The 15,010-nt window shown below is 43.0% G+C and overlaps 1 protein-coding gene across 2 annotated transcripts in view; it reads left to right on the top strand.

Annotated features, from left to right (window-relative positions):
* The window catches only part of LOC144990509 (metal transporter CNNM2-like), a 56,095-nt gene extending 41,689 nt beyond the window's left edge, over positions 1-14,406 (top strand). Inside the window, exons 5-8 of one of the 2 annotated variants that reach the window (XM_078944027.1) lie at positions 498-591; positions 2,900-2,962; positions 8,417-8,595; positions 12,633-14,406. In XM_078944027.1, the coding sequence (XP_078800153.1) occupies positions 498-591; positions 2,900-2,962; positions 8,417-8,595; positions 12,633-12,893 (597 nt within the window). In that variant the 3' untranslated portion in view covers positions 12,894-14,406. The remainder of the gene's footprint in view (positions 1-497; positions 592-2,899; positions 2,963-8,416; positions 8,596-12,632) is intronic. The other variant, XM_078944028.1, reaches the window with a different exon arrangement.
* Positions 14,407-15,010: the final 604 nt, after the last annotated feature.

Raw genomic sequence — 15,010 nt, 5'->3', positions numbered from 1 at the left:
TTTACAAACGGAAACTTTGCAGAATTTTGTTGCCAGATAAAGCGAAGTCATTATCAGCATTAATATCTGTTAAACTTTATTTTACATCAACCTTTTTTGGATTTGGTTTTGATTCTTGCAGAAATCAGACTTTTTTTTACTGTCTAAAGATTCTGTCACAATGTTTCTGCAAGCTGTCCTGCAGCTCAGCTCTGAAAGCTCACATCTGCTGCTTCATCAGCAGAGTTCTTTCTAAACACCAGAAGTTAGAAATTCTTATAGGTTTGGGAGGTTATCGTTGTGTCTCCTGGAAAAGTCCCTGCCTGACAAAAACTCTGGATGTGTCTTGATCATCTTTAGAATTGATCCCAGCAGTAGCATCATTTCCTAAAAGCTGCAGCTGGAAATGCATTAAGTCTCTGTCGGCTCCCTTTGTCACATGTGGGATGGAAAATGTCTACCTAAGAATGTCTGCAAACACAAAAAGATGAAATAACAACAGTCTGGTGTGATTGCAGGGGAAGGTGGAGGTGGAAGCAGGAAAAGAGGGCATGAAGTTTGAAGCTGGACCGTTCTCCTTCTACGGGATGATGTCTTTGACGGCTTCACCTGGTAAGACCTGTTCTAAGATGAAAACTGAATTAAAACCTACTTTCAAAAGCTCAGGAATCAGTTTACATGTTAACAAACATAGGTTTTATTTCAGTTCAGTTTCCTTTAAAAAAATTGTTTATTCAGAATTGAGGTTATTTAACAATAAGAATACAAAAAATCTACCAACTTAAGGGATTTCATCTGTTTGAATACTTAATACGTCATCACTGTTGTTATATTCAGTCCGGTGTGAGCAACAGATGACACGGCAGCAGTGTAGTGTTTCTGAGCATGCAGCAACACACCTTCACTTCCTCCCTCTGACAGCTGAGGACTGTGTTGGCAGTTTACAGTCTGTTGAGCTGGCTCCTTAAATGTCAGGAAAAGTAGAGAGGGAGACCAGAGAAACCTGGTTTCTGCAGAAAAAGCAGCTTCCTCCTCCAGATCGACAAAAGGTCTGCAGACATCGTCTGTCAGAGGAAAGAAGCAGCTGGATGGGGGGGATGAATGAGAAAGTGGAAGTTGGGAACAGTTGTTTGCGTAAAGCTGCTAACTGATTTCTCTGGAACCAGGTTTCCCTCAAAGGGCATGTAAACACTCCTTGTCTCAATCTCTTTTGGGGTTCTTTTCTCCCAGCAGTTTATGGTTTTAAGTAGATGTTGGCAAAAACATCCCATAATTTATGATTCAAGCTAAGTTTTAGTGTTTTATTTTATACACAAAGGCTTTCCTCTTCATGTCTTTGGTCATCATCCAGGAGCCATCTTTTCCCCTCTCTTACCATTGTCTCCGTTTTTAAACTTTCCTTCACCAACAGGAGCTTCTCTGCTGCAACAAGAGAACTCCTCTGATCAAGACTGTTACATCTCCATTCACAGCAGCAGGTTTTACAATGGAGAATTTGCTCTGATCTATGTTTAAGATGTTACATTCAGAAGTAAGCAACAGATGGGGCACAGCTATTAAAATCACCAATACAATGTTAAAAAAAAGCCTTTCCAGTACAAACAGTATTTGAATTTTTTAAATCTAAAAATGTGTCTACCGGTAATCTAAGATGTTTGATTGAACAGCTTCACTTCTCCTTGGGAAGACTTTGGGACTTCAAGGGAATCTTACAAAACAACCCCAAAACCCTAATTCAAATGAAGTCTTAATGTCATGAAATGCAAACTTTTAAATTTACACGAGCCAAGAGACTTTTATGCACTAAATGAGCTCATTTTGGATGCGTGAGATCTTTAAATACTTAAAAAGCAGCAAATGACCAAAAAAGCTGTAAAATCTAAATAGATTCAGCTGCCAGAACTTCCTAAGACGTGTTAATGTGAAACCAGGTGGTTTCTGGTCTGTAACCTGATCAACAAAGGGACGAATCACTTCAATCTGGGAAAGTGAAGGAATTATGGAACCTCCTGAAAAGAAAACTTTCCTCGAGAACAAAGTGCAAAGTACAGAGCAGAAAAACTGGAGAAGATCCTTTTTGGCACCTGTTTCAGGGACAGACTTCAGAGTTTCTGCAAGATGATGCAGAACCACGGACCGCAGCCTCATCCTGGAGGAGTCAGAACTGAGCTGCTGCAGTCAGAAAGGAAACTGACATTAAAAACAACCACAAACCTAAGTCAGGCAGGAACACCAGACCAATACCAAACCTACAGAAACTCAGAACCTCCATGTACAGAGAGGACAGAGGAGGGGGTGCTGCACCTTTGTAGCCATGGTAACCATGGTGACCATTCTCCTGTCCAACTGCTCTGGGACCTGCAGCAGCTTCACAATTGAAATGAGCTGAATGTTGATAATGGTAATGACAATTCCTCAGTTAAAGCATTTCTGTTCTCTGCTCTAGTGAGTATAACATTTTGACTTGCGTGATTCAAATTTATTTTTAGTTTTTATTTTATTTAGATAAAAATCCTCACGATTTTTCCAGTATTCGTCTGTATTTTCAGACTGTGATGATGTCATGTGTTTACTGAAGTGTGAGCAGGTGATCAGTCAGTCCCACGGGCAGAACGTCACAAAGATGACGACAGCAGAGCTCCTCCAGCTCTCCATTCATAAACTGCTGTCCTCCAAGTTCTTCTTCTGCTCTGCTTCACTCAGGTGGTGGGATCTGAGAGACCCCTGCTGGTGGTTTAGCAGAGCCTCCTTTCCTTTGGTGAAAGCAAAGCTGGCTCTGGACCTCTCAGCTCCTGACTTTAACTTCTCTTCCAGACTGGCTTCAGCTTGATGATTTGTGTGATTGCTCTGATTATGTCTGCACTTTAACAGACTCTGCTCTTCTCTCTGTTCCTCTTGTGTCATTTCTCTCCTCCCCAAGTGCCTTTGTCCTTGTCCCGCACGTTTGCAGTCAGTAGAGCAGAGTCATTAGCGGGATCTCCAGGTACAGTGGGGGTTTCTTTTTGTCTTCACTCACACCTGTCTCACTGCTGACACACAAACTTACCGTTGTTCTGCAACGTTTAACCCACTGAATAATTTCAGATGTTCCTCAGAAGTGTTTTTAACCTCTATGGTGTGGGACTTTAGCAGTTAAACTTCCTGCATGTGAATGTGTTCCTGAATGCAACACGTAGTTGAAGTTCGCATGGGTGAAAGAGAAAGAGGGAAACAGATCCAAATGGAGACCCACCAGCCTCGTCTCCTGAGACATTAGTCAAGTGACTGAATGGTGTTGCAGACTGGAGGCCCCAGAGTGGAACCAGGCTCCGCCCCCTTCGCCCCTAACCTTTAACCCTCCAACCACAAAAACAAGACCTGCAGCTACAGCCCCCTGCTGGACAGCGCTGAGCGCACATGCAAAGACACAGACGGATGCATATGTTCACATGCACATGTCTTGAGAGTGCCCCCTCCTGCATTAAACATAAACACACTTGTGGAAATGCTGTGGAACAAACGACCTCTCTTTCCTCCTTCATCCATGACCCACATTTACCTCGCCTTGCTTTTTCTCGGCTGCGTGGCCTGCGCACGCAGCCGAGCTTCATGTTTAGAAACATGTTTACCTCTCATTCCCCACACAGCTATGTTTTTGACTTGACCTTCCCCCACCCCCCCCCAAGAAGGTGGAGTATTAATCCACAAAAGTTCACATGCCGGGTCTTTGGCCCTCTGTCTTCCTGCACACACACACGTATTCCAACATGGGATTACATACATTCCAGCCTACGTAGCAGCTTTAGCGTTGGCCAAGCTGTTTCCACTTTGTTGTGGGCGATTTTCACCACCTTTAAGAAGTGGAAAACATAATCTGACTTTAATTAAAAAATACACAAAAAAGAACAAGTTTTGCTTGTGGTGGCACCAACATCAGACGAAGTTCTCCACTCCTTCCATACCTACCATATGTGACCCCCTCCCCCTTATCAAAAACAAGAAAGGAGATTTCACAGCAAACCTCTGACTCTTATGGAGAAAGAACTTCACCCAAACTGAACATCCTCCCTGAGGGGTTCACTTAGCTTTACTCCATTTCAAACATAGTTTAAATCTGGAAAACAGTTTAGACAATTAATGATAACAATCTGGTTTGATGGAAATGAACAGAATTTAGTCTCCAACGTGCTGCTTCTCCTCACTATACACACAGACAGAGCACTGCATGGACATACAGTGGGGCAGAAAAGTATTTAGTCAGCTACCAATTGTGCAAGTTCTTCCACTAAAAAGATGACAGAGGCCTGTAATTTTCGTCATAGTTAAACCTAAACTATGAGAGACAAAATGAGTAGAAAAAAATGCAGCAAATCACATTGTCTTATTTTTAAATAATTTCTTTGCAAATTATGGTGGAAAATAAGTATTTGGTCACCTACAAACATGCAATATTTCTGGCTCTTTGAGACCTCTAACTTCTTCTGCTTCAGGATCCTCTGTCCTGCACTAGTTACCTGTATTAATGGCATCTGTTTGAACTGGTTATCTCTATAAAAGACACCTGTCCACAAACTCAAACAGTCACACTCTAATCTCCACTATGGCCAAGACCAAAGAGCTGTCTAAGGACACCAGAAACCAAAATGTTGACATGCACCAGGCTGGGAAGACTGAATCCTTATTAAGTAAGCAGCTTGGTGAGAAGAAACCAACTGTGGGAACAATTATTAAGAAATGGAAGACAAACAAGACCACTGATAATCTCCCTCAAACTGGGGCAAACTGCATCCAAAGAACACCAAAAATAATGTACAGCATGGGGGTGGAAACATCATGCTTTGGGGCTGTTTTTCAGCAAAGGGACGAGTGATCCGTGTAAAAGAAAGAATGAATGGGGCCATGTATCCTCAGATTTTGAATGGAAACCTCCTTCCATCAGCAGGGGCATTGAAGATGAAACGTAGCTGGGTCTTTCAGCATGCCAAGGATCCCAAACACACTGCCCGGGTAATAAAGTACCCCAGTACCTTGAAATGCATCTTACAAAACGTAAGATGCATTTCAAGGTACTGGAGTGACCTAGCCAGTTTTCCGATCTCAACCCCATAGAAAATCTTTGGAGGGATTTGAAAGTTAGTGTTGCCCAGCAACAGCCCCAAACCATCACTGCTCTAGAGGAGATCTGCTTGGAGGAATGGGCCAAAATACCAGCAACAGTTTGTTAAAACCTTGTGAAGACTTACAGAAACGTTTGACTGCTGCCCTTGCAAACAAACAGGATAGAACAAAGTACTGAGTTGAACTTTTGTTATTGACCAAACAATATTTTTTTTAATTCATCTTCTAAGCCGTTTTGTCCCTTACGGGGTCACGGGGCTGCCAGAGCCTATCCCGGTCACTTGTGGGCGAAGGCAGAGGAAATTCTGGAAAGATTACCTGTCTAACTCAGAAAAATAATTACCGTATTTTCCAGACTACAAGTTGCTAGTTTTTTCAAACGCTTACAGCCCTGCGGCTTATTTATAGTTGTGGCTAATTTATGGATTTATTTAGCGGCTGCCTTGTGCGCTTGATCAATACTAGAGCAGAGGCTGAATGCATGATTCAACTTCAAGCTTCTAGCCATTTCGTTTTTGACACACCTGTAAGCAGCCAAACAGCATGGACCTCACTTCAGGTCTTAGACACTTCAGTCACGGTTCAACAAAAACGAAACACGCATGCCCAGCCGCATCCCAAAATCCTTTGGTGCCATTAGACCCAACATGCACGTGACCGCCACAAAGCTGCTGTGTGAGATGGAGACATATTCTCCTGAATTCGGCTGTTCGTTCACATAGAGCTGCGGGACAGATGGCAGTCTGAAGGCTCCCACACGTAACAAAGCATCCTTGCCTCAAACACAAAACTTATTAAGGTCCGATTGCTCTGCACGGACACAGTTCGCTCCGGCAGCAGCGCCCCGCGTGCAGGGAATGGACGTCAGCGGGCACGAAGCGCTCCTCCCTGGAGCCCCCTCGAGTGTCGGAAAAGATAGGAAGGGAGAGACAAGGAGCCCGCGGGGAAAGGGCGGAGCGCAGAGGCGTCCGCGGAGCAACAGTGTGTCACTGTTGTGGAAGGAAACTTCTGGCGAACCCGCTGCGCAGAGGCGCGTGATTTTAAGTCGCCGCTGCTCTCTTTTAATGGTCTGTTTTTTTAACCAGCCCTGTTACTACCATACTGCTGCCGCGACACAGGCGGAAGGAGAGGAGAGCTGCTCTCTCGTTCTCCACTCCTTCCACTGCTGATCCTTCTTAAACACGCACAACAGTGTGGCGACCTGGGGGTTAGCCCCGCCTTAAGCCCCTAAGAGTCATGGGAAGTGGGGAATCGCGGGTGTAAATTTCCTCATCATAACTGAGGGATGTAATGTTGATTATATGGTTACTGTTATGTACTACTGTTATTTTATGTATGATACCTCAATTGTCAATAAGTAAAACAACAAAAAAAACATAACTGAGGAACCTGTGCACAGAAGTGACTTGCATGCTGTTTGGCAGATGTAGGTATATTCAAATACAAGAGCCGACGCAATGCCGACTCCTCCCACAGTGAGACAGTCAGTGTCAAGTTGATTGTATTGATATCAGCATGCAGCTTGTACACTGGTGCGGCTTATGTAGGCAAGAAATTAGAAATTTGGTGGTTGCGGCTTGTACACAGGTGCGCTTTATAGCCCGGAAAATACGGTACTTTTCACCATAATTTACAGATAAAGTCTTTAAAAATCAGACATTGTGATTTTCTGGATCTTTTTTTCTCATTTTATCTCTCATAGTTGAGGTATACTTATGATGAAAATTACAGGCCTCTCATGTTTTTAAATGTGAGAACTTGCAGAATTGGTGGCTGACTAAATACTCTTTTGACCCACTTTACATTCTGTGTGAAAGATGATGCCCTCTTGTGATTTCTGTGGGTCGGAAAGTGACCTGATCATAACAGGTCCAAGTGTCAGTGAATGCAGCATCTGATGTTTGAGGGGTGGAATTAACACGACCCTGTTCAAAGCGATTCGAGTCTTCAAAAGTGAGAAATGAAGGTGAATTTATATATTGTGTAAAAAAGTTATCACAATATTAAAAAAATCTCCTGACCACTGGAGGGTGGTTCCAAAAAAAAACGAGTAATTTTCACTGTATATAATATCAGATTTTACTCCCAAAAAAATGTATTTACAGTCTGGTCTCAAAAACCTGTTCAATTATATTTTTATTTTCTATTCATGACATGAATGATGTTTTCATGGATTTTTTTTTTCATTAAGGGTTGTTTTTTTTGCTCTCTGAATGTTGTTAAGGTAGGATGAGTCAACTCTAGTCATTTAACCCCCCCCCCCCCCCCCCGCCCTTATTGCTGTGATCAGGAACCAGTGAGCTTCCATTCCATGTGTGCTCTTGTGCGCAGCTATCCTGCTAGTTTGAGTAATTTCTTTCACTCCTGAGGTTCCATTGCAGCTGAAACGTCCTTCAATTCTATCTTTGTGGTGCCTTTGTTTAAAACAATGAAAGGGATGAAGTTTTTCTGCATGTCTTCATGCATCATGCTGAACATTTGTGGGGCTTTTAGTGATTTGACACCATTTCTGGTTTTTATTGACAACTTTTGTCCTTTGATTTAAAAAAAACGGATTCAAATTAGACAGATGTAATTTGTTTTAGGGCAGTTTGGGTGGTTTTAGACCCCCAGCCAACTGTTGTGCTCCCACCAGACACCTCCCACTGTGTTTCAGGAGTTTCCTCAGGCAGAAGCATCCATCTTTTGCTGAAGAGAGATGCCCAGAGTTTTTTGCAGACTCCACGCTACTAAAACACTTCAGATTCTTATTGGATCAGAAAGACAGGAAGTCTTCTGTTTGAATGAAGGGAGTCTGCTTATTTTCAGTCTGTGTGTAATGGGCCAAATGGACTAAGCAGAACAACAGCCAGAGGAGAAACAATTGTGCTCAAACGTGGGGTTACCTGTTCACACTCAGTCACAATCAAGCTGTGACACAATAAATGCAAGAAAATATGCCAAAACAAGCAAGAATGAAATAGCTTGTGATTGTATTGATCTAATTATGTAAACATGAATTCAATGAACCCAATTGTTTCATTGTGTTGACATAATGGCTCATGTAAGTGGTCAACCAATGAGAAAACGTCCTCAGCAACAAGCGACTGACTGAGGAGTGTAAACTACACCCCCCTTTTATTTGGCGTATTTTCTGTTGGATAAACATTTGTGAGACAAACATGTCTTGTTGACTTGCTATTATAAGATGATGTTTAGCACATAAAGGAGGATTCTATGTTAACATTTGCATGACTGGAGATGTCTCTCTCTGATCGTATCAGCCAAAACCCTGCAGACGCTGTAGACCCATCTTGGTTGAACTCGTTGATGTTCACTGTGATCCAACTCTCTTTTTTAGAGAACAAGTCTCCTCCTCGACCGTTTGGACTGAACCACTCGGACTCTCTGAACAGGAGCGATCGTATCGACGCCATCACACCAACTCTGGGCAGTAGCAACAACCAGCTCAACTCCTTCCTTCACATCTACATCCCTGATTATTCTGTCCGAGCGAGCTCAGACTTGCAGTACATAAAGGTAAGCACAGACCCGAGCACAGGTTCTGGAGTCACTCAGTCTCTCACTTTTAATCCTTTCAGTTAGTGTGGACTTCATGTATGTCTGTACTGTGAGTAAGTACGGGTTAATATGGGTCTCCACTGAAAAAAACAAGCTGCAGAGGTGCTCAGCTGAGACATGCTTACTCGTGTTTAACCATGCTTAGTCATTCTTAGTCATGCCTTGCAATGATGCAAACTTATCTGCATCTAAAACAGAAAAAAGAAGGACCAAACTTTTTCTGTTTAAGCTCAACACAAGCATTTGAACTTGGCAGACAAGGTGAAGGATCAAGGTTTTTTCCAGTGGTCTCACATGAAGGAGAACCATCACTTTGTTGATGAAGGCTACTGTTTTATAATTGCTTCCATGTGACTGTGGTTGGTTTTGGTGGTTGTGTAACCCAGTTTTTCCAATCCTGGTCCTTGGAGAACCCTGTTCTGCATTTTTCAAACCTACCCTGCTCAAATACACCTGCCTTTATTATGTTTTACCAGAGCTTGATGATGAATCAGATGTGCTAAAGCATTACAACATGGAAAACATGCAGGACAGTGTTCCCCAAGTAGCAAGGTTGGGAAATACTAGTGTAACATATTCAGTGAGTTCTCTCTCCTTTCTAACATCAAAGCCACACTAATGTGCAGTGTTCCCACGCTTATTTGCGTATCACTATTCGCTGTTTCACGTATTCGTCAGTCGCGTGACTCCTCCAGGTTATCACAAAAACCCAACTCAAGACGCTTGTATGAGACTTTTGCGTCCCAAGGAGGTGCTGTGGGGGAGGAGGGGGGCGGAGATGAAGAACACACCTGACTGTCGGCTTCAACTTTTAAGGAATATTTCACAACTATTTCCGCCGGTTCCTGAATCACTATAACCGAAATGTGTGCCCCTATGTGCCCCTGCATGGAGAAATGGCATCAGCTGACTCAGAAGCAGCCAGAAATTATCTTAATACGCTGAGGAATATAATTGCGGAGAATAATTATCCTCCAGAGCAGGTGTTTACTATGAATAAAACCGACCTATTCTGGAAGAAGATGCCCTGTCGGACTAAACTGATAAAGGAGGAAGCACGGGCGCCTGGTTTTAAGGCACAGAGTGACAGTGACACGGCTAATGTGTGTAATAAAGTATGCAACATTTCAGTCTATTACTTTGACAAAAAAAAAACAACTCTTTATGTTGCGAAATGAGGGGGGGAATGAACTTCACCAAAGACTCTATTTCTACTGTTTTCAATTTGGTTATATTTTTTTCCTGAAATTTGCTTTTTTTCCCTGAAGCATCAGACCTCATTGCAAAGACCTGCAGTTCTACCCGGACAAGCCCAAGTCACAACATCTTTTACTACAATCTATTTTTTTCTTTTTTATTTCTGTCCTATTTAAACTCACAATGTGCTTCTAGCTTATTCCTATTAGACATTACAAAGTGACACCCTCCTCCAGTCAGCTACAGCTTTGTCATCTAGGAACCACCATCACTCACTCCTCTCATAATTCTTTTTCTCTTGGACTATGGACTTTTTAATCTGCAGTCAAGAAGTTCAATGTCATACCTGCTTTTGTTTCACAATCCAGTGTGTGGCTCTTAGCTCTTACCAAACACACCTGATGATAGCAGCTCCAGCTGTTCTTTCAATTGGGTTTTGTTTTCACCATACCCCCCCGGACAGGAGTTTGTGAAGGCGGGGTTAGGTTTCTTGTCACATCTTCATGGAAATTTGCATACATGTAACCGCACTCGAGTTACTGACACCCTGAACTGCTGATCCCATTTGACCTAAAACTAGACCCTACTTTACCAACACAAAAAGCTGGCAACAACTTGGACTTCCTTTCGTCCTGCAACAGCAGCACAGACAACATTTCCGTCACTCCTCCTCACTTGTCAGATCATTTCTTTGTTCATGTTTCCATCAGTGTCTCTTCTTTTCCTTATGTTTTCCCACCGGTTACTTTTTGTAGCAACCTCAAACCTCAAACTGCTACTCCACCTTCACTGTAAGACTTTTGCACCCTTGATACAATCCTGTGTCTCTGCCTGTCCCTCTGACCTCTCCACCTGGTTGAAAGAAAAACATTTTGACCAGAGCATCTCAAAGTCCAGAACATCTTCTGGTCTGTCCTGTCAGTCTCTCAGTTCAGCACAATTTCACCATCACTTCAAGATCTTCAATAATCGCCTCCGTAAAAGATAACAGAGAATTTGGGAGTCACCGTATGAGCTTGAAAGAAAACATTTCTGAAATTTCTTGTGGAAGTAGATTTTCTCTGTTCATTGAGAAGATCCGAACTGATCACACAGTTTATGCCACTCAGCTTCTTGTGCAGACACTTGTCCTCTCTCAGCTTAATAACTGTAATGCATTTCTTATAGGGCTACAGGTGGAGCCTCTCCAGATGATGTAAAATGCAGCTGTAGGACTTGTTTGGTTGCTTAATATGCCTCCTATTAACCATCCAAGCGGATATCATGTCACTCCTCTCTTCAGTTCGTTGCATTGGTTTCTACTGTAATAGCTGCTCACATCTGATCCAAATCTTTGACAGTTGTGTATAGTAAACTCCCGCCTGCCTCCTCTGGTCCAGGACCATGACCCTGAACACACACTATGCTCTGCAAATGAGTGACATCTAGTGGTTCCCTCACAACATGGCAAAAGATCCGAAGCTGAACTTCTAAGCTCTCTGATCCCACAGTGGTAGAGTGACCATTTCATCTCAGCACACACAGCAGTCTCTTTTACAATCTTCAAAAAAGGTAGAAAGTCAAATTAATTGCAACTTCTAAGCTAACATAAGAAAAGAATCTCTATCTTTTTTGGGCTAGATATTTTTATTTTTTATACTGTGATTGTGTCCAAATTCCTTCACTATTCACTACTAAATCTAGGGCACTAGATAGTCCCATACTATAGTTTTTTAGAAGTTAGGGAGAAGTGAGGGAATTTGGAGATAGTCTAAGAGATTTCAACATGTTATTTGCTTGTTTTCCTTCTCATTTGTTTGTCGCATTAGATAGAAGCATTAACTAAATAACTAATTCTAGATCAGGCATGGCTTTTTTAAGAACACCAGCTACGACAGATGCCTCCTTTAAACAGCAGGAGGAAGTATGCTCTCTTTTAAGTGGTTTTTTCATTGCCTATAAAAACAATAGACAAGTCAACCCCTCCCTTCTTGGGTTCCAAAATAGAAAGTACCATTGCTGCCTCAGACGATCGCCGCCATGTTGAAAGCAGTCGACAGTAATTGGTCGGAGTCGCTCTGAGTCATCGTATCAATGGCAACTACTGTGGCCATTGCCATAGATATGATGACTTCCAGCGACCAATCACTGTCAACAGGTTTCAACATGGCAGCAAATCAATGGTGAGGCATTTTGCCTCATTTCGCGAGATCTAAGGCATTTTCTATGGATTACGTCACACGTCAATTTGCACATTGTTTTTACAGTAAATGGGTTGTCATGCACTAATAAATGGGAAAAGGTCTTGTGGGAGTTTTTAATATTTAGTCATGTCGTTGAGTCTCAGTGTTATTTGTAGTTTGGTTAATGTTGAGATACTTTTAACTTGGGGTGTAACTTATGTCATAGCTTTTTTAAAATTAATTTTACTTTTATTTATCCCACAATGGGGAAATTGTTCTCCGCATTTTACCCATCCCCTGGGGGGAGCGGTGAGCTGCAGACTGGCCGCGCTCGGGGGGCAATAGCTGGCTGGGGAGAGAGGGGATCGATCCGCCAACCCTTCGGTTGTTAGATGACCTGCTCTATCGCCCCAGCTAAACTGCCACCCATTTTGAGAATTTTGAGAATGGTGCCCCATGACCCTGCAATTGCTGGACAACCTTTGCAAGCCGGCCTAAGCAAGGTTCACTTAAACCTGTTGGGGGATGGAACTTCTAAGAAACCAACAGAACTATACAGATTGCCTGGTTAAGTGGAACCCAACAGTCATTGTGCGGCATCAACATCTAACCATCATTCTCTTTCCTGTATCTTAGGTAACACGTCAACAGTACCAGAACGCTGTAATGGCCTCACGGATGGACAAGACTCCACAGTCAACAGACAGCGAGTTCACAAAGATTGAGCTGACTCTAACTGAACTCCACGATGGTGTGGAGACTCCAGTTATGGTAAATACTATGTCCAGCACCACCCCCGCCATTTCTGTGGCCAACGAAACTTCCCACCTGCTCAACCAGAACTGCGTGGGCCTGAGCAGAAGCAATCACAGTGCCCACAATGACGGACCCATCTAGTCCCACAGCTGAGCCCGGGGGAGCGCCAAGGCCTCCACCTCGACTCATGAACACGCAGGCAGCGGTTGCGAGGACGGAGATGAGGAAGCACGGGGTGGAGTCAGGGTCGCACTCCAGCCGGTGCAACCCCAAGAAGGGTGGGTGCTGTGTCACCCCAAAGACCCCCATCTGAACCCAGTCAGGACCCCTGCTGTGCTGCAGGCCTTCTGCAGGGAGGGACTATCTGGCTCTTTGATGGCGGTGAAATGGACCAGAGGACGCCCGAGTGTGCAGGCTGTGCACCCCAACACTCGCAGTGCTTTTTCCTCTGGCCAAAAGGAACTGGTCCCCTCCCAAACACCTCACGTGACCGCTTGGAAACAGACAATCCCACTGATCTGTTTGTTAAGGAGACTCTGAACCAAACCAACCTGTAAACCCGAAAAACACAGTCGACCACGAAACGAGAATGTTTTTCTGTATTTATTTATTTTATAAAATTGTATGTATATATGTTTGCATAAAGGCATAAACTAGAGCATGCAAGAAGTGGAGATGAAGATCAAGCTGTTCTTCTGAGGAGGTGAGGCTCCTTTACAGATTCAGTATGTATATTACAGAATTTATTATTTTTACTATTATCCAAAATCAGGCTCATTTTCTCCTTTAAAGAATCACGATATTGCCTTCAAGAGAAATCCAATTATTAATTATTTTTAACAAAGTGCAATGATTCACAACTTATTTAAGAGATGATTATAAATAAAATAATGACTGTATTATAAATTGACAGATATATTTGTATGCCTGTACTGTAAATACTTGTTTTGGAAACGGCGCCCACATGCAGGCAGAGTGGTGTCTCAGCCTCTTTCTTTGCATCCTTTGACCTCAAACGGGAATCCATGCTGTAGTGTCACTCGGGCAGATGGGGGGTGGGAATGTGGGCAGAGCTCAAAGTGCCTCAACAAGGTGTCTTTTCATGTTTTTTTTGTTGTCAGTTTTAGGCATAATCAGATGTTATAATTGCACAGTATTAATGACCTCATGTAACCCTTGTGCTATCCTAGGCACTTTAACATTGGGAGTTGGGTCATCTAGACCCCACAAGACAAAGCGCTGAACCTGTTTTCTTCAATGAGTTGTGGTCTTCACTGGTGTCCATGGATTGTATGAAATCCTCTTCACCTTTAACCACCTTTGTCATGGTAGGGAGAACACGTCAATGTAAGGGTGGGGTCATAGGATAGCACAAGGGCTAGCATGTTGAGCAGCGTTCAAAAGTGACCTCATTAGTGTCCTTGAGCAAAGCTTCTCTGCCACCTCTGCTAGAAAGGCTTCTCCAGTGATGTCTCCTCCCTTTTCTATAATTTTCCGCAGCAGTAAATATGAAAGATATTGTTCCTTCCCTGCGTTTGTAGTGTCTAACCGAAGCTTATCAATTCTAAAGTTGATTCAGATGAGAATCTAAAATGTTCTTCACACATGCTGGCTGCTATTAAAAAGATATTTATATTGTTCTGCTTTTATCTAAGATGCTTTAGTGTTTATTTCCCATTTAAATGCTGACAATTGAAGAAGCATTGATGGCATGACTGGTTTTTATCAATACAAAATGGCTGCTTTGTGTGACGCATTTACATTTGAGCTTTGAAAGCAACTAAATCTGTGGAGCAACATTAAATCAACAGGGAAAAAACTGAAAATCTTTTACAGCCTGTTGCAGCTGCTGTTTGTGGGTTATCAGAAGATTCTGGGCCTGCAGAAGCTTCACTCACTGCTGCCTCTGCATGGAGAGCTTAAAGCTCTGCAACACGGAGATGAACAAAACATTCCTGACCTGCCAGAGTTGTGGAGGAACTCCTGCAGGAAACATCAGTTTGAAAGAAGAGCTGACTCAGGTGAAACATCAGCTAACATCTCAGCAGTCTTTGGTTGAAAAAGAAGTCAACACTTCTGCGTGCTCAACTCAAGGAAAAAGACAAAGATTCAGATGCTGCCAGTAAACTTGGAGAAGTTACTGTCAGTGCATAGAAAAGCAGGACAGCTGAAGCTCACAGACTCTCAGTCTAACAGGCGAAGAAGCTAATCTGCTCCCAAAGAAATGTCCAGTAAGCAGGGGAAAGACGGCTCCCATC

This window comes from Oryzias latipes (assembly GCF_053564925.1).
Source record: "Oryzias latipes strain Hd-rR chromosome 1 unlocalized genomic scaffold, Olatipes_Hd-rR_3.1 chr1_Y_3".
Classification (NCBI taxonomy): domain Eukaryota; kingdom Metazoa; phylum Chordata; class Actinopteri; order Beloniformes; family Adrianichthyidae; genus Oryzias; species Oryzias latipes.
This window is presented reverse-complemented; position numbering and strand designations above follow the sequence as displayed.